This window comes from Cebus imitator, unplaced genomic scaffold (assembly GCF_001604975.1).
Source record: "Cebus imitator isolate Cc_AM_T3 unplaced genomic scaffold, Cebus_imitator-1.0 Scaffold57, whole genome shotgun sequence".
Classification (NCBI taxonomy): domain Eukaryota; kingdom Metazoa; phylum Chordata; class Mammalia; order Primates; family Cebidae; genus Cebus; species Cebus imitator.
This window is the reverse complement of record NW_016107372.1, coordinates 4,240,002-4,260,692: the sequence shown is the minus strand read 5'-3', so window position 1 is coordinate 4,260,692 and position 20,691 is coordinate 4,240,002. Positions and strand designations below refer to the sequence as shown.

Below are 20,691 nucleotides of genomic sequence, written 5' to 3'. Positions count from 1 at the left end.
AAAAAAAAAAAAAAAAAAAAAAAAAAAAAAAAAAGGAATAAGCTATGACAGTACCTTATAAAGTACCTTTTAAACATCAGGAGAGAAAAATTACCAGGGATAAATTTTTCAGTTAGTTAGAAGGAGATATAGAGAAGGACAATTCTAGGTAAAATCAGTTAGCATAAATTTGCCCTGAGAATAAAAGACCAGAAAAGATATACCACACAAGCAGTAAACATAGGAAACCTATAATGGATATCCTAACAGCACATAAAATAAACTTCAGGATAGTAAGTGGCCCTTGATAATGATTTACAAATTAATATTGCAGGAAGTTATAAATATATGTGCTTAACAACAGAACTTCAAATTAGATGATGCAAAAACTGCAAAACTGAAGGGAAAAAATGGACAAATCCTGAAATATAGTTGGGAACTAATAATCTCTTGGTTTTTAATAGAACAAAGTACAATATCAACTAAGACACAGAAGATTGGAACAACACTATCAACCATCTTTACTTAATTTAACACATTCTAGGACACTATACCAAACAATCATAGTATATATTCTTTTCAAGTGGACATGGCAGGTCACCAAGATAGACCATATGGTGGATCATAAAACAAGTTTCAACACATTTCAAAAGACTGAACTCTTGCAAAAAATTACATTAGAATTCAATAACAAGCCATCTAGGAAAGTCTCAAATATTTGGAAATTAAACACCACACTTCCAAATAACCCATGAGTTAAAGAAGAAATCAGAAAATATTTTGAGCTGAATGATAATAAAAACACTATATATCAAAACAGGATGCAACTAACCCAGTGCAGAAAAGAATCTTCTAGGTAAAAAAGTTCATGTTAGAAAAGAAAAAAATCAAAAATCAATTACCTAAGCCTCTATCTTAGAAAACTAGAAAAGAAGAACAAATTAAATCTGAAGCAAAATGAAGGAAATAATAAATATTAAAGAGGAAATTAACAAAGGAGAAGGCATTCAAACAGTAGAGAAAAATCAACGAAGCCCAGCGTTGGTAGTTTGGCTCTGTATACAATTGATAAGTCTGAAAACTTGGAAATGTTAAAAATGACAATATGACAGTATCAAATGACAAAGGGGATTAAAAAGATAATTAGACAATCTTCTTACAATAATATACCAATAAATTTAACAATGTAGAAGACATAAATAATTTTGTGAAAGACATCAATATCACAACTGACACAAGAAGCAATAGAAAATTTAAGTGGCCCTATAGCAATTAAATTTATAATTAATTAACTTTGTAAGTAAAAATCTTCCCCAAAGAAAACTACAGGGCTAGTTGGCTTTACTGATTAATTCTATCAAACATTTAATAAAGAAATAATGCCAATTATTTTACATATGCTTTCTGAATATAGAAAAAAAGAATGCTGGCCAACTTATTTGATGAAGCTAGCATTATTCAGATGCCATAACTGACAAAAATATTACAGGAAAATTACACAGCAACATCTCTTGTGAATATAAACACAACTCTCCTTAACATAATATTAACAAATAAAATCTATATATACATAAATGCAAATAACCTAGAATAGCCTAAGCCATTTTTATAAAAAGCAACAAAGTTGAAAGATTTACACTAGTATTGCTAAAAATCTGCAGTCATAGGAATTATGGTAAACAAATAGACATATAGATAAATGGAACGTAAAGATTCAAACATAGACAATCAATTTATTTTTCACAAAGGTGCCACGGCAATTTAGTGGGGGAAAAGTCTTGTCAACAACTGGTGCTATAACAACTGAATATTCACATGGAAAAAAAATTTAATGAATCCTTATCTCATGCCATACCCAGAAATTAACTTGAAAGAGATCATTGAGGTAAAAGTAACCATACTACACAAGAGAAAAACATAGGAGAAAATTTCTCCAACTTTGGTGTAAGTATAGAGTTCTCACTCAGGTAATGAGAAAAGCACAAATCACAAAATTTTAAAAATTATAAATTGTATTCCATCAAAATAAAACTTTTGCTTCTTAAAAAATACCAATAAGAAAATGAAAAAGACATTCCCCAGAATAAGAGAAAATACTCACAGTACTTGTATCTAACATTGATCTTGTATCTACAATATATCAATAACTCTTACAATTCAACAATAAGAAGATAAAAAGCCAAATTTTAAGTGGAAAAAAGATTTGAATAAGCACTTTACGAAAGAAGCGATATGAATGTTCAATAAGTACATGAAAATGTGTTCAACATTGTTAGTTATTGGAGAAATGCAAAACACACTGGAATACCTCTGTATAAACATTAGCATGGCTAAAATAAAAAAAAAAACAGCAAAATAAATATATGGAGTGACTGGAACTCCTATGCACTGTATTATACCTTGCATTGAGAAGGTAGAATGATAAAACCACTTTGGAAAACTATTTCTTTTATAATTAAATGCACATCTACCATATGACCCAGTCATTTCATTCCTAAGTATTTACTTGAGAGAAATAAAATTGCATGCCCACACAAAGACGTGTAGAAAAATATTCGTAGTAGCTTGATTTGTAGTAGCTCCAAACTGGAAACAATCCAAACATCCAACAACAGGTAAATGAATTTTTTTTCAAAGTGTGATCTCCACACAATGGAATACTCCTCAGCAATAGAAAGGAACAAATACGAATCCACACAACATGGATGAATCTGAATATTGCTATGCAGAGTCAAAAAAGCCAGATACAAGAAAGTATACATCAAAACAAAATTCTAAAAAATGCCAACTAAAACACAGTCTATAGTGACAGAAAGCAGATCAGCAGTGGTCTGAGAATGGGTTGTAGAAAGAGGAATTGATGGCAAAGGGGCAGAAAGAAACTTCTGGGAGTGATAGAAAAGTACTACAGCTTAATGGGTGGTGATAGTTTCACAGGGTGGATGCGTCAGTGAAACTTCTTCAGTTCCATGCTTTAAGTGGACGCAATTTATTGAACATAGATTATACCTCAAGAAATGTACTTTTAAATTCCCTAATTATATAGTTTGACTCTGTGTCCTCACACAAATCTCATCTTGAATTGTAATCCCATAATCCCCATGTGTTGTGGGGATGGTTTCCCCCTACATCATGGGGGTAGTTCCCCCCATGCTGTTCTCAAGATAATAAGTGAGTTCTCATGAGATCTGATGGTTTTATAAGGGGCTTCCCCCTTGGCTCCGCTCATTCTCTCTCCTGCCGCCCTGTGAAGAGGTGCCTTCCACCATAATTGTAAGTTTCCTGAGGCCTCCCCAGCCATGCGGAATTGTGAGTCAATTAAACCTCTTGTCTTTATAAATTACCCAGTCTCAGGTAATTCTTCATAGCAGTGTGATAACAGACTAATACACCTAACAATGTGTCTGCCCTCAAAGGCTTTGTAATACAGAACAATAAATCACCACACACTATTTATGTGCTACATAATAAAGGTCTGGGCAAAGGTCTTCACAGGGACCATACTCTCTAAGTTTTGACCTAGATCTTAAAGCACAGGTAATTGTAGCAGACAGACCAAGAAGAAGGTCCCTGCAAGCAGAGGGAAGGGCAAGGACGAAGGTGTGAGGTGAGGAAGTGTATATAGTGAAGCAGAAATATCATAAAAAGCTTGGGATGACACAAAATATAAAACAAAAAAGTTGATGTGAGACCACACTATCCTATTCCAACAAATGTGAAATCAGTTGTGAAGGCAAAGGGGAACTTCTGGAAGTTTTTAAACAAATAAATAGCACGATGTGTGTGACGGGTATTACTGACGTTTGCCACCTGTTTCCCACTCTTTCAAGGCATGTGGTAGATTTCACTTCCCTGCCCCTTATAGAATAAAGCATGATCACAGGATCCATTTGGCCATCAAAATGTGAATAGAAGTAGCCTGTGTCACATCCAGGAGGAAGCTTGCAGGGTAGTTTTAGTCTAGCACATTCACTTCCCCTTCTGAGGTGAATAGAGATGTTGAAAGGGAATTTCCAGGAGGTCCCTGAGTGGCTACGAGAACCAGAGCTCCCCCATCCGACTCCCACCACCTCATGTCCTGTAATAAATATGTAGTGTAAATGATGGGAAAGCTCCCATGATGACAAGCCTCTGGATTGGGGGAATTGTTTGTAATTGCCCCTAAAGTCCCCTGTCCTTGCTAGCACAATGTGCAATTTTAATTGTTAACTCTGATAATTACATAGAAGATGAGTTTAAGAGTAGAAAGCTTGCAGGACAGATAACTAGCTAGATGGCTACTATAATCCAATAGTGCAAGGCAGGAGCCATAAACTTAGAGAAGCAGAAAAAGAGTCCACAGATGCAATGGCAAGAACTGAAATGAGTTGGTAATCACTCAGATTCTAAAAGCATCTAAGAGGCTAATTGTTTCAGATGTGTTGAAAAGAGAAAGTTCTTGAAAGAAAAACGATGACTAAGAGGGGAGATGAAATAAAACAAGATGAATGAAGCAGCTATGGGCAGTATAAGAGGTGTATTTTATATCTTATCAAAAGCAGAGGCACGTTCTTCTGCAATGAAGGCTAGAGGTAGAACATGAACTTAGGAAGAAAACAGACTACGTGTGAATGCTGGGTGAATTTGACAAGCTATTCAACTTCATTTCTGCACTTATTAATTCATTCGGCAAATAGTAATGGCCTCATTTATTCATTCAACATCCATAAAAAACACAAAAATGGCCCCTGCCCTAATGGGGCTTACACTGAAATGTAGTGAAGCAGATACAACTATTTAAACATTGTGTAGAAAACGGACATGATACTGTGATTACAAAAAGGAGGCAAAAATAATTACATAGGACTTGCCAAAGGCAGTGACCACTCATCTTGTTTAAAACCCCTATATGGCATCAAAGTAAAAAACAGAGATCTTTGTGTCCTCTGAATGTACAAAAAGAACCATCCTCCTTTCCTCTTGCTATTTTACATTTAAAGAACCAACTGTTAAAATCAATCCTCTTGACCCAAAGTCGATTTTTTAAAAATCAAGACTTCTGGTTAATTAACACCACCTGGTGAGCCTTTCAAAGATTGTTCTAAAGGTGGCAGGTGGGGAATGGGTGGTTAAATGTGGCTTTTAGATAAGCAGCTTCTCCAGGTTTCAGGTACCAGATCACCTGGAGATCTTGGTCCATTTGGGATTTAATTCCGTGGATCCAGAGTGGGACCTGAGACTCTGCATTTCCAACAAGCTCCCAGGGATGCCAATGCTGCTGGTCTCAAGGGATGCCAAGGCAAGGTTCTAGAGGCCTTGAAAGTGTACTATCCTCAAGGGAGCTCAGGGGCTGTGCTTGCCTCCCAGCATTGGGTACTGAGCTCAGAAGAGCATCTCTACCACGTGCCACCATTTCTCATCAGGGCCACCTGTTTTCCTTTGTACAAAAAAAGAATCAAATTTCACTATGTGACTATTATGTGAAGATCCTGCACAAAGAGTTTCTGCTAGCTTATTAGATTCCAACAACTCCCTCAAGTGGGTACTGTGAGTATGTCTATTTTATAGAAGGTAAAACTCCAACCCAGAGAGTTTAGGTCACGCTAGTAATTATGGAAAGCATTCAAAACTCCAGAGTCTACTCCAGAGGTCAAGCTCTCCAGCACTGCCTCTTTCTTGCCATAGTTACATCACAAGTTTCTTTCTGGCTCTGTTTCTGGATCAGAAATGACTCGCAGTTGACTGCTACTTCCTGTTCCAAAGTTGATAAAACCAACTCTAGTCTTGCAACAAAATGAGTTGGTTTCAGGAAAAGGTAATTACAATTCAAATTGAGGAATCTTCTGGAATTCGGCAAAGAGAAGAAACACTTAACATTAGCATTGAGATTGTTTTGTTTGTACTGTTAAAAATGAAGTATTGTCAGTTTGTGAAAGACGATCATATGACTCTCAGAACTCTTGAACACTGTCACTTTATCAACAGAACACCTGCTGTTTCATTCCACAAGAATGGCAGAAGTTTCCATTAAGAACCTTCCCTACCAATGCAAATAAGCTACTGCATAGCACATTGCAACATCTGTGATATGGTCATAAACTCTGCAGTGTTCCTAAGTTGTAATGAATTAGAGTTTGACATATGTGCTTTTTATTATTCTACTAAGAAGAGACCATAACTCAACATGTGCATGAAATTTTCACATATGTGTGAGAAGAGGGGCTCTCAAACTTGATTGTGCATGAGAATCTACAGGAAATTTTAAAACAACTAGAGAGTCTGATAAAATTGGTTTGCAATGGTCTGGGTATCAGCATTTTTTTGATGCTCCTGAAGGGATTCTAATGCACAACCACAGTTGAGAATCACCGGCATAAAAGACAGAAAGGAGACTGTAAGATTCACGCTATAGTCAAAATAAAAGGAACAGGAGGAATGTCTTCATTTACTGTTAGGGTTTTGCCTATCTGCATGGCTACAAAGGTCTAAGATACCAATAGTCCCCAATTTTAACTGCAAGCAAGTGATTCCCTACAATCAGTGACCAACTGCATAGATCGTACTTGGTGTCTGAAACCAATCAGAGCCAATATCAGCAACACTGTTCCAAGGCAAAGATCCTTAACCTGAGGATGGAATTCAGGCGATCTGTATAGGAAACTCAAATAGGAAAAAAAAGGTGTATCTTTGTTTTTAGTAACATATCACAGAAGTTCAACATGTCCTTTCTTTATGGGCATAGGCAACAGACCACAGTAGTATTGGCAGTTCTTGATAGTTTGCACGCCGTGGTATTTTCATGTCACATTTCAGTTTGGGCTGTTATCTAAAATACCATTTGCAGTCATCACTACTTTGATATTACAGTTGCTTAATCGGCCTGCTGTTAAATCTAGCTATTTAATGCAATAATGATGATGCACCTATGTTACTATATCACGACTTGAGAACTTCCATAATTGCATTCCAATAATACTGATTCTGGTTTGATTGTATTTTATGCATTTCACAACATTTGCTGAGAAGGAGTCTAAATGTTTTACCAGAGCCAGTGCGGTTCCCTGGGACAGGAAACGGCGAGAGCCTGCTGGAGGACAGTGCCCTGACAAGCCAGACACCGCGCATTGGCATCCTACGCCACCCCCAGGAACGGCGCACCCTGATGAGAGCTGGGTCTTGTTTTGCCCTGCATTTCCGCAGATAAGACTTGGCCTGAAAAGCAGTTCAACTCAACGGAGAATAGGATGGGCTTTCTCTTTCTCCTCAGCTGCCTCTTTCTCTTGGCATTTTGGAGTGCCCCGACTGCCAGGCCGGTAACTCGAGCCTCCAAATTAATCAAAACACACAGCACCCAGTTAAAGCCCAGGCAGACAAACCCGGGAGCCAGACGAGCTCTCCTCTGGTGACCCCCGGGCCACAACTCCCTAGCCGGCCTGCCACCGCCCCTTGAATGCCACGCTCCCTCCACTGCCCCTCCCAGGCAGGTGCCCGGGCCCCGGGACAGCGGTTGCCCCGCCTATGGGCGCCTTACCTGGGGGGACGCCCGCAGCGCCGGGAGCTGTAGCCTCGCCGGCCCACGAGACGCGCACCTCCAGCCCCAGTCCACCCGCGCCCCGCTGCCTCTTCGCGGCGCTTTCGCTGCCAAGCCCGGCGGCCGCAAGTTGGAGGCGGGCTGGAGGCGGGGAAGGCGGACAGATGCACCGCCGCGGGCGCGGGAAGCAAGCGGGGCCTCCGGAGTGCAGACGCCCGCCGCGCCTCCCGCTTAATCTGGGCTGGGCCGCTGGCCACTCCCTCCACCCTGCGCAGTCACCTCCCCACCGCACACCCCCAAACTCCCCACCTCCGACCCGTACCCCACGTCCCCGCCTGGGCCCCGGACCTGGGGAGCATCACCTCCTTAACCCCTTACCCTGGATCCGCGCCCACCTGCCCCGCAGGCGCCCAGCCCTTTCTCTTGCCTCCTGGGCACGATGCCCGGATAGAAGGGACACTGCCTGGTAAGTTGGGAGGGAGGGGGGTACGAGGGCGGGACCTAAGCCACGTCTTCCCTCCCTTGGAGCCACAACCAAAAAGTCTGAGTGGGGAGGGACGGACCGCGCGACCTAGCCCTACAAAACCCGCCCCGGCCGAGTGGCGAGGCGAGCTCTCCAGCCCGGGCTCCCGGAGCCGCGCTACGAAGGAGAAGCTGTGACCTGAGAGCCTGCGGGTCCCCGGACTTGCTGGGGCTCTGAGCGCGCGCCCACCATGAGCCCCCGGATGGCGCTCAGGCCGCAGGTGCTCCTGCTGGTGCTCCTAGCGGGGGCAGGCGCGGCCGGCAAGGTGAGTGGGGGCTGCGCGACCCCCACCCCCGCACTTTCATCCCCCCTCTCCGCGTCTGGGGGACATGCTGGCCCCACCCGCAGCGGCGCGGTAGTGGAACGGCTACCGAGCTGGTGGCGGGGCTGTGGGCTCCACGCAGATCCCGGGACAGGCAGCAGGAGAAAGCGAGCAAGCGGTGATGCCCCGGAACAGGTGGAATGCGCGGGGCTGGGGGAAGAGGCGAGGAGGGGGCTTGTCCAGTGCCTAGGGGTCAGGGATGGAGGGGACAGGCCTCCAGAGGTCAGTAAATTAAAAAATAGACACATAGATAATCGCCAAGGATGATACGTGAGAACACCGGATGTAGAGATGCAGGGTGTCACGCTGGTGAATCAAAGCAAGCAGCTTGGCTGAGAGCACAGAGGGCTGGCAGGGGACACCTGCAAGGAGTCCCATCCGCCACTTCCTAGCTGGGACCTCGCACAAAACTCTGACCTCTCTGGGGTTCAGTTTCTTCCTTGCAAAACTTGCCCTCCAGTGTTCCTTTGCTATTGTTGGGAAAAGCAAATGCACTCGCTGAAAAATTAAGGGCGCCTTAGAAATAGGACTCAGGTTAGAATCAATTAAGCAATCTGTCACTTTGATTGTTAACTTGGAAGTTGAGTGAAATTGGATTTATTTAAATCCACCCGGTATTTCTTATTCTTTGCCATTCAAGAGAAATCGAATATCCTTGAAAGGATTGTGCCTCCTAGAGTTAACTCACTTGATTTTACCTTGTGAAAGTGAACTTTAACTTTTCAGATGCTTTATTTTTGCCCTTCAAAAAGTTGATTTGGATGATAATGTGGCATAGTAAATTTCATTTCCAAGGATGAGATGTTTTTACAAATTTTATAATTGAGATTATGATTGGAAATTAATGGTCACAGAAATATTTATATGTGTTAAATGAAAAGAATTTTAGAACCTAGGGTCACATATAAGTTTTTCTTATTTAAATTGCTATCACCTATAACTGCAGACATTATAGGTGAAACTAAAAGCCCTCTCTGACCACCCCCATACTTCTCCCCATTTCCCTGACTTCCAAGAGGTATCCACTTCACCATTTTGATTTTTTTTTCCAAATATTTTCCATGCATTTACACACACGTATATGAACCCACAAACTATATGTTTTTGTTGGCTTTTTAACATAACTGATACCATGCTGTATTCCTTTGAAACCTGTAGACCGGTCCATGTCATATTTAAGATCTTCCTGTTTTTCTTTTTGCTTTGTTGCAAAGTTTTTCACAATATGCCAAAGTTAACTGAACCATTTCCCCATCAGTTTACATTTAGGTTACTCACTATTTCACATTCTAAAGGACATTTGTAATCCATGTAATCTTTACGTAGCTGGTTCTAACAAAAACGCACTTTGCATGGATTAGGCATTCTCAGCATTTAAAATTAGGAATTCCCAGTATTTAAATACTGCTGGACATGATAGATGAGACTCATGCAAGTCAGTGGGTATTATCTACCAGCTTTAACCAGGAAGAAAAATAATTCAAAAAAGCAAAATCCTAAAGAAAATGTATGCTGTGGGGAAGCCTGGGAAAGAGCTCCAGAGCAGGGTTTGCACATGTTTCTGAATTTAGAAGATGAGGAATGAGATTGGGAAAGGGGTGGAAGCATTGTACTTGTGTAAGGATCAGCCCGAAAAAGTAATGCTTGGGGACCATGCAAACTCTAATCATACCATTTTCAATTCTGTTGTTATGTTCCTTTATTATTTTTACATGTAAACTTTTCTGTTTTGAGTTTGGCCAAATCTTGGTGACTTCTTGCTGAAATTAATACATTCGTATTTTCTCAGCACTTGAAGTAAGTCTTTCATTAAAAAGTTTTCAGGATTATCATTTCCAGTGTACCCACTGGGTTGGAGAGAAAATATGCCTTCATCTTGTAGAAAAAGGAATCACAACATTAACTGATAATCAGGCGATGGGCAACAACATGGCTCCCTTCACAGAAAAACTCTGCTGTTGGGCAAGGCTGCTGACCACTCAGAGCCTCAGTTTTCTCATCTGTAAAATGAGAGAGTTGAAAGCCCAATGGGGCCAGCAGGTGAAGTGATGAGTGAGGCGATGGGGTAAGAGACAATCTTCAGAATGAACTAGTTGTTAGCATGCTAGAATTCAAGTGCAATTGTGCCAGCATCGCTTCAAGAGAGAAGTTGGGAATCCAGGTTTTTATTAGAAACTTCTCTCATTCCAAATATTAGCAACTAAGCCAAAACTTTACAAAAACATAGTGTGGGCCAAACAATGTATAAGTGAGAGCTAAATGTAACTTTGGAGCCATTATATTTTATGATTTTTGTAATACTTAGTTAAGGACATGTTTCGCTCTAAATTTTTTCAGTTTTACTTTAGTATTTCTCAAAACAGGGAAATCGCAGTGGTGTTGACTCTATGTGCTAAGTTTGTTTAGTCAGGGTGGAACTGTCCACCCACACAATTTGTACTGATGTGCCCGGAATGAAATACCTCTGCTGCTTTGCACAGGCATCCAGTTCCAGGCCAGCTGCCCAGTGCATCCCCAGGTTTTATAGCTGTCAGGGATCAGCTCACCCACTTGAGACAAGGAGGCATTTTGCTGTTGTCTCAGGCAATAGATCTGGTAGTGGAGGTATAGAAAGCCCCATTTTTGATTTCTGGATGAGGTGAGGTTCACACACTAAGATATCATGGTTTATCCTTCTTTTTGCTTTAGCATTCCAGACAGGGCAGCAATATGAGAAGCAAATATCAAAAGTTGAAAACACCTGCATTTGGGGAGGATGCTTTCTCACCGGACTTCATTTTCAAATTTAAACACTTTCAGTTAAATTAGAAAACAAAAAGTAATGGAACAGATGGCAACTTATCTACTTCTGAGATTAAGCAAGTATTAATATACTTTGACTTGTTTGCTCTCTGACTTCTTCCTTTAGGAAAAAAAATCAATACAGAAAGTCATACACACATTCTTTACCTCCTCTTTCATCCCCAAAAGTTTATGTATGTAATTCCCCTGCACAATTTTATACTGCGTGTGTGTGTGTGTATGTGTGTGTGCGTGTGTGTTCTCCATAAAAAATAAGTATTACTGTTTTGTGGTCTTCCAAATGTAATAAATAGTTTCACATTATACATATCCATTGGAGCTTGCTTTTTATCACTCCATATTGTGTTTTTGGATTTTATCCATGTAGATACATATAGATGTGATGTATTTGAAGTAATAGCTGCTGCACAGTATCCAGTTATATAAAGTATGGTTTATTTTTCCATTCCCCTAAATAAAGTAAGCTTGTCTTTATAATTTTATAAAGTTGCAATTGTGTATTTTGCTATATGCACCGCTGTGACAACTAGAATTTGAATTCCTGACTGGTTCATAAAAAAAACATATTTGAAATATATTAGGAATTGACAAGTTCATCTGCAAAAGCGTTGTGCCGACGATGTACCAGAATGCCTACTTCCCTATATCTTTGGCAAAGCTTGGTGTGCTTAGATGTTAATGGTGTGAAATGAGATCTTGTTTTGACTAGTGAATCTGTAAACTTTTTCACATTTTAACTGGCTGTTTATATTTCCCTCAGTGTGAACTGCGTAATACAACTTTCTGCCTGTTTACCTAGTGAACTTTGCCTTTTTGTTGCTAATTGGAAGTTATTTATATATTTAGATATAAAACTTTTGTCATTAAATTGTATAGCAAGTATTTTATTCCAATCTTTGGTTCATCTTTGAGTTATTGGTGCTTTAATGTATAATACTGTTTTCACTATAATCTCAAACTTACCTTTTTTTTTGACATTTTTTCTTTTGTACCTTGTCAATTTTTTTTTCCTTTCCTAGGATTATAAGAATGTTCTTCTACATTAAAAAAAAAAAAAAGTTTCATAGTTTAACTCTTTTACATTTAGATCTCTTAATCCTGGAATTATTTTCTACTTATGAGATCTAGTTTTGTCTATTTCCATGTAAATGACAAATTGTCCCAACATTTTAAATCAAATAGTATACTCTTTCCTTCTTTGTTTTGCAGTGTTCTAGCTGCAAACATGTATCCCAAGTACCCATTCATACGTGGGTCTATTTGTAAGTTCTCTATTCCATTGGTCCAATATTTTTGGCCCTCCACCAATACCACTCTGTTTTTGATCACTATCTTTATATTAAATCTATATCTGGTAGGACAAGTAGAAGACAGAACAGTTATCCCTGTCATTATTATTCTTTAAATTTATGACAGGTATTCTTTCCTCTTTGCTCTTCTGGCTGAATTTTAGCATCTGCACGTCAAAGGTCCATCAAAGATTCCTGTGGGATGTTAACTGGCATTGCTTTGAACATATAGGTTAACTGTTTGTTGTTGAAGTATAAACACATGGGTGGTGCACAGAAATGCTACTAATTTTTAATTTTTGATGTTGAATCAAGCAATCTTATTGCCTTTTCTTATTATTTCTAACAGTTTGTAGATACTCTTAGATTTTTTAATGTAACTAGTCACATTGTCAGTGAATTAGTTTTTCTTCCTTTGTAATCTCTTTTTTTCCTTGTATTCCTTGTATGACCAGCTGTATTAGTCTGTTTTCATGCTGCTGATAATGACATACCGGAGAGTCGGTAATTTATATTTAAAAAAAAAAAAAAGGCTTAATGGACTCACAGTTCCATGTGGCTAGGGAGGCCTCACAATCATGGCAGAACAAGGAACATCTTACATGGTGCCAGGCAAGAAAGAAAGACAGCCAAGTGAAAGGGGAAACCCTTTATAAAAACATCAGATCTCATGAGATTTATTCATATCACAAGAAACCGCCCCATGATTCAATTATCTCCCACCAGATCCCTCCCACAACACTTATGGGAGCTACAATTCAAGATGAGATTTGGGTGGGCACACAGCCAAACCATACCACCAGAACTTCAGTGCAATGCTAAATAAAAGCAGTAACAGTATATATTTTTTTCTCATTACTAGAGGAAATATTTCTAACATTTTATTATGATTTTTTCTGTAGTGTTTTAATAATTCTTCTTATCAGGTTAGGGAGTTTCACTTCCTAATATTACTGTCATTGTTCTACTTAATGACTGGATATTAATGTTATCATTTATTTCATTTACATCTATTTTAAGAAAATCATGTATTCTTTAGTCAGTCAAGGTAGCAAAAATAAAATTAATTTATTTTTAAAATATTTAGCCATCCTTGGATTCCTGTGGGTCAAAATCTAGTCATAATGTCTCTTCATAAAACATATCCTATTATTAAATGTGGCACAAATATGGAAAACTACATTAACAAATGTAGCATTTCATGGCTTATTAGCTGAATACCCACATAAAGACCACTAGGGTCAAGGAACAGCACACTGACAGTACCCAGAAATCACCCTTATATCTCTCTCAGCCACAGCACCCTTTCTTTTCCCTGAAAGAAACTAGAATCTGACTTCTAATCATCACTTCCTTGCTTTTTAAAATATCTTTTATCATCTAAATACTTATTCCAAGTGCTGTATTTTGGATCTGCCTGTTCTGAACTTTATGTATATAGATTCACACACTGTGAGATAGCATATGTAAATTCCTAGTGCCATGCTCAGGGTATAAATGTAGCTAACACAGGAGTGGGCGCCTGTGAGAGTCCACCTAAGACATATACGCTATGGCCGTATGTTTGCTGACACCTCTAAACAGGAAAGTTGAGATCTTAAATAACTGTTGTGTATGATGGAGCAAAATCCACATATGCTTTACTTTGTGCAATGGAGCTGTTGGCTTGAGCTGCCATGACAAAATACCATAGAGTGGCTTAAACAGCCATTTATTTCTCACAGTTCTGGAGGCTGGAAAGTCCAAGATCGGGGTTCCAAATTCTTATTGGTGGTGAATCCGTGTGGGTCTGCAGCAACCTCAATTCTTGCCTGCTCAGAAGAAAGAATTGAGAGGCAGAAGGCAGAAGGAGAGACCAAGGCGAGTTTTAGGGCAGGAGTGAAAGTTTATCAGAAAGCTTTACAGCATGAATGAAAGGAAGGAAAGTACACTTGGAAGAGGGCCAAGCAGGCAACTTGAGACGCAAGTGCCTGGTTTCACCTTTAACTTAGGGTTTCATACCTTGGCATACTTCCGGGGTCTTGTGTCCCTTGTCTCCTGATTCTGCCCTTGGGGCTGTCCGCATGCGCAGTGGCCTGGCATTGCTTCGGAGGGGAGCATGCGCAGTGTGTTTACTGGCGTTGTACGCATATCCATTTCAGGCGTTCTTGCCGTCCGTGGAAGGTCATATCCTAGTTAAACTCAGCCGTTTTGCCTCTTAATGTGCATGCTATAGCCCACTCTCCCAACTCCCGAGATCTTATCAGGGAGAGGCTGCTCACCACCTTCAGGTGTTTTTTATTTCTTGGGAGACTGCCTTTCCCTGGCACTGGCTGCAACCAATTATTATTTACAAAGACTGTTCACCAACCACCTGACCATCATATGAGAGTTGCCTGAGATTCATGATGAGGCGGGAGCCCTCTCCTGCCCTGCTCATGCCTGACTAGCTACCTACAGTAACAAAATGCCTGGGTGGTGGTAAGGGTCTTCCTTCTGGCTTGCAGACTGCTGACTTCTCACTGTATCCTCACATGGTAGTTGTGAAGACGGGGAGAGAGACAGAGAGCTACTGCCTAGTTTCTTCTTCGTTTTTTTTTTTTAGATGGAGTCTTCCTCTGTCGCAGGCCAGAGTGCAGTGGTGCGATCTCGGTTCACTGAAACCTCCACCTCCCAGGTTCAAGTGATTCTCCTGCCTTAGCCTCCTGCATAGCTGGGATTACAGACGTGTGCCACCACGCCCAGCTAATTTTGTATTTTAAGTAGAGATGGGGTTTTATCATTTTGGCCAGGCTAGTCTCGAACTCCTGACCTCAGGTGGTCTGCCCGCCTTGGCCTCCCGAAGTGATGGGATTACAGGCGTGAGCCACTGCACCTGACCTGCTTTCTTCTGATAAGGGCACAAATCCCTTCATGAAGACTTCACCCTTCTGACATCATCTAAGCCTAATTACCTTCAAAGGCCCCACTTCCAAAGACCGTTGTCTTAGGCTTATAGATTCAACCTAGGAATTTAGAGGGATAGAAACTTTCAGTCTATAACATTCTATCCCTTCTCTCAAGATTTATTACAAACAGAAAGAAGGCCTTAAAGCTCTTTAACTGAAAAAATGAGTTAAAGCAAAGCTACTAAATGAAGCAGGAAAAGCTCGGAGAGTAAACTTAACCTGTAACAATCACAGTCTAAAATGTTAGTTTTAATATCATTTCTATAATAAAACTTCTCAGTGTTAGACATCAATGGGAATTAGGAACTATTAATAAAAATCTTTCAATACAACAGAAAACTCTTTGCTCTTCTTAGCAAAAAGGATCAGACAGAAGCTTCATTTTATGGTGATGAAATAAGTACAACTATGGTAAGGAAACACCTTACTCGAGGTTCCACGTTGATCTCCCAAAATGTAGTCCCTGGCTCTGGTTTTCTCAAAGTAGATGTGTCAGTCTGTCCATTCTTCCAGGTGTTCTTCATGTAAATGCTAATTATGGCCTCAGGTTTCGGGGCCATTTCTCTAACCAAGATTAAATTAAATTACATTAGTGCCATCATTTTCCACTTCACACACCTACAAAACTCCAGGTAAACATCTATGTCCATGCTATACAATAGAAACTTGATGTGAGCCATGACAAGCTTCATATGTCATTTTTAATTTGAAATTTTCTAGTAGCCACATTAAAAAATAGAGATAGGGGCCGGACGCGGTGGCTCACGCCTGTAATCCCAGCACTTTGGGAGGCCAAGGTGGGCCAATCACAAGGTCAAGAGATCGAGACCATCCTGGCCAATATGGTGAAACCTTGTCTCTACTAAAAAATACAAAAATTAGCTGGGCATGGTGGTGTGCGCCTGTAGTCCCAGCTACTCAGGAGGCTGAGGCAGGAGAATTGCTTGAATCCAGGAGGTGGAGATTGCAGTGAGCCAAGATTGTGCCACTGCACTCCAGCCTGGCGCCTGGTGACAGAGCAAGACTCTGTCTCAAAAAAAAAAAAAAAAGAAAGAAAGATGGATGAAATTAATTTTATTATGTTTTATTTATACCAACACATTTATAATATTGTTTTGATATGTAATTACTATTGAAAATATTAATGGGATCTTTTACAAACTTTTTTTCCCTATTAAGTCTTCAAGATCTGGTGTGTATTTTGTACTTACTTCCAGAACATCTCAATTCAGATGAGCCACATTATCAAGCACCTGTAGCCATATGTAGCCCAGCTAATTTTTGTATCTGAAAATGATAACAATGTATTTATAGCAGATAAAGTGCTTCATATAGTGCCTGGTACAGAATACATATCCAGCTTTTATAGTCTAGAGACTATTGGATTATTATTATGATTAATCATTATTTTTAGATGGAGTCTTGCTCTGTCACCAAGGCTGGAGTACAGTGGCGAGATCTTGGCTCACTGCAACCTCCACCTCCCAGGTACAAGAAATCCTCCTACCTCAGCCTCCCAGGTAGCTAGGATTACAGGCACCTGTCACTATGCCTGGCTAATTTTTGTATTTTTAGTAGAGATGGGGGTCTCACCATGTTGGCCAGGCTGATCTCGAACTCCTGACTTGAAATGATCTGCCTGCTTTGGCCTCCCAAAGTGCTTGGATAACGGGCATGAGCCACTATTATTTTATTATCATTACTATTCAATGCCAGACACTAGGATAGAAGACATAGGCACTGGGCTAGGTGCTGGAGACTCACTGGTAAACAAAACAGTCTGAATCCCCAGCCATGATGGAGGTAGAAAGCAGCAGCCCAGTGAACCAACAAATGTGTAACATTAGATTGTGGTGCTGAAGGAGAGGATAGGATATGGTGATGGAGAAGGAGTGGTCAGGGAAGCAGACTGAGGCTGGTCATGGTGACAACCTTGTGAAGCCCTGAGGGATGTGGTCCCAGACAGGGCCTCTCAGAAGTGGAGAGAGGGCAGAAACTTCCAATTTTACCACTCTTGGGTTGTCAAATAATAAAACCAGGCCAGGGATGGTGGCTTAAGCCTGTAATTCCAGCACTTTCGGAGGCCAAGGTGGGCAGATCACCTGAGGTCAGGAGTTCGAGACTAGCCTTGCCAAAATGGTGAAACCTCGTCTCTACTAAAAATACAAAATTATCTGAGCGTGGTGATACACACCTGTGGTCCCAGCTACTCAGGAGGCTGAGGCAGGGGAATTGCTTGAACCTGGGCATCGGAAGTTACAGTGAACCAGGATCACGCCACAGCACTCCAGCTTGGGCAATGGAGTGAGACTCCGTCTCAAAAAATAAAATAAAAAAACCAAGACCAACAGAGCTTTCAAAATAAACAAATAACATGAAATTTTAAAAGCTGAGTTTATTTACTGATCACAAAGGGAACTCCTGGCCCTGAAGGAATATGCTGAGTATTTTGCTCGAGGTGAGGTGGGGGATGGGACATGGGGAGTCAGGGTACCACAGAGGAGGCAGATCTGTCGTGGTTATGCTAACTGAGGATTGAGCGTTGCTGGAGAAATAGGCTACAATAAGTCCACAGGCCTCTATATGGCTGTCTATGGTATAATTTTAATGTTTACATTTAACGATCAAAATTTTAGCAAAAGAGGTACAATGCAGTGTTTTTGTGCCATTCCCAAGACATTGGTAATGAATTCACACTGTGGTTCAGGGATGAGCCCACATATAAAATGGTGTGATGGAAACATTCTTCTTTCATTCCTGTAGACATATCTTTGCCCCTCTCTCCTCAGTCTCATTGGGTCGGTGTGAATTTGCCAAATGTGGCTGTGAAGCCCAGAGCAAGAATGCCAAGCTAGGCCAAAGAGCCCTTATCCCAGCTGACGCAGGACCAGGCCAGAGAGGACTTTAACACAGAGAAAGATGAAATCCAGTTAAGGACATGGAAGAAGAGAGGAGCTCGTCAGAAGAGAAGGGGAAGAAAGCCAGTCTAGATCAACATGGCAATTGCCCAGTCTGTCCCAGTTAATTGATTTGGTACCATTAATTTGATAATCATTTATGTGCATATAGAAGGTTAAAACTCCATCCCACTTCTAATGCTTAATACATACAATATCCGACTATCAAAAATGTTTCTTGACTCTTCCTAGTGTATAAAAATAAATATTTCCATATACCATGGTTGGCATTGTATGTGTGTGATATGAGTGTGTACATGTAAGTTTGCACGCACATGTATATTTGAAGAATAGTTTATATTCTCAGCATTTTGGTATTAATGATTGCAATGAGATAATGACTTTAAAGTTTGTAACCTTCAGAGTGATTTCAAACAAAGCCATACAAAAATCTTTTATTTTTCTAGCAGTAGTTTTAGGCTAAGTTAGGAATTTTCCATTTTTAATTTTTAAGATCCACGTTTGTTAATTAGATTGTGTCTCCAAACTGGTTTCTTAGAGAAGTGATCCCAGTGTTTAAACATGAGTTCAAGTGTATTTAGAAACATTGGGAGATTTGTCGTTATGTAGACAAAACAGTCAGGTCGTTGGATTTTTTTTCCCACCGGGATATTTTTGTTGTTACATGATCTTCTTGAGGAAAAAAAGTTCCACAAGTGGGAAGTTGAAAAATCTGCAATATTCTTTCTTTGTATCAAATGACGAAGTTTGTCTGGAGTGACCCAAGGCAACAAGGCAAGTTATTTATTTTCTTTGTTGAACCAGGATGATAGGATAATTTTATGCTGTTTGTTTATGTATGATATTGAGAAAGCTAAAGAGTTTGCTTGCTGGCTTAAAAAAAGAGTTATATGTGTTGTACAAAATTTGGAAAATGTCTACAAGTATGAAAAGAAACAAAAATTAAAACTATTTATAATCATATTACCCAAAGAGGATTACTGTTAACATTTTGGTCTATTTCCTTCCAGATATTTTTTTTTCCACTCTGCTTTTTCCTCCTAACAACAGACTGGTGAAAATTTTTTGTGTGTAATTCATTTTTCTAAATATAATTTTTAAAAGTCCATAAAGAACTTTATTACAGATTGATACCGTAAGTTATATAAGTAATATCCTCTTATTGAACATTTTGGTCATTTCCAATTTGGTATTTAGAAATACAGTAGTCCTCTCTTATCTCCTGTTTTGCTATTTGAGGTTTTAGTTACCTGTAGTCAATTTGGGTTCCAAAATTATTCAGTAGAAAATTTCAGAAATAAACGATTCGTAAGTTTTAAATTGTGCGCTGTTCTGAGTAGCACGATGAAATCTCCCACCGTTCTGCGGTATTCCACCGGGGCATGAATCATTCCTTCTTCCAGCAGATCCACACTGTGTATGCTCCCTGCCCACAGGTCACTGAGTACCCTCTGGATTATCAGAGTGACTATCTCAGTATTGCAATGCTTGTGTTCAAATAGCTCCCAAACGCAAGACTTGTAATGTTGACCTTTGGGATATGCCAAAGAAAAGCCATAAAGTGCATTCTTTAAATGAAAAAGTGGAAGTTCTCAACTTAATAAGAAAAGGAAAAAATTGCTTGCTGAGGTTGCTGAGATCTATGGTAAGAATAAATCTTCTATTCATGAAATTATGAAGAAGGAAAAAGAAAATTGGGCTGGGCATGGTACTGACAGCTGGAATCTCAGCACTTTGGGAGGCCAGGGCATTCAAGATCAACCTGGGTAATATAATGAGACCTCTCTACCAAAAATTTAAAAATTAGCTGGGGATGGTGGCATGTGCCTATAGTACCAGCTACTCAAGAGGCTGAGGTCAGAGGATCACTTAAGCAAGCAGAGTGGAGGCTACAGTGAGCCAAGAGCACATCACTGCACTCTAGCCTGGGCAGCAGAGTGAGACCTTGTTTCAAAAAAAAAGAAAAGAAAAGAAATTTTTGTATAGTATATATAGAGTTCCATACAACCTGACATTTATTAAAATCATATTTTAAATGATTATATATGCAGATGCTTTCTTACCAAATGTCTAATTTAGATGATAAGGTAGTGCTTTTCTTTTCTTTCTTTCTTTCTTTCTTTTTTGAGATGGAGTCTCTCACTCTGTCACCCAGGCTGGAGTCCAGTGGTACCATCTCGGCTCACTGCAACCTCTGCCTTTAACGTTCGGGCAATTCTTCTGCCTCAGCCTCCCGAGTAGCTGGGATTACAGGCATACACCACCACATCTAGCTAATTCTTTTTGTATTTTTTAGTAGAGACTGGGTTTCACCATGTTGGCCAGGCTGGTTTCAAACTACCAACCTCAGGTGATCCACCCACCTTGTCCTCCCAAAGTGCTGGGTGTCATTCTTGATTTATAGGTGAGAGACTGATCCAA

The 20,691-nt window shown here is 40.1% G+C and overlaps 2 protein-coding genes across 5 annotated transcripts in view; one reads left to right on the top strand and one right to left on the bottom strand.

Moving 5' to 3' along the window:
- Positions 1-8,045, bottom strand: part of COL4A4 (collagen type IV alpha 4 chain) — a 186,428-nt gene extending 178,383 nt beyond the window's left edge. For 3 of the 4 annotated variants that reach the window (XM_037738747.1, XM_017529106.2, XM_037738746.1), the window contains exon 1: positions 7,868-8,045. The gene's annotated coding sequence lies outside the window, so the exon portion shown is untranslated. Of the gene's footprint in view, positions 1-7,489; positions 7,706-7,867 lie in introns of those variants that run through there. The other variant, XM_017529108.2, reaches the window with a different exon arrangement.
- LOC108304799 (collagen alpha-3(IV) chain) overlaps positions 8,019-20,691 on the top strand; it is a 147,110-nt gene continuing 134,437 nt past the window's right edge. Inside the window, exon 1 of the mRNA XM_017529110.2 lies at positions 8,019-8,277. Coding sequence (XP_017384599.1) covers positions 8,203-8,277 — 75 coding nt within the window. The 5' untranslated portion in view covers positions 8,019-8,202. The remainder of the gene's footprint in view (positions 8,278-20,691) is intronic.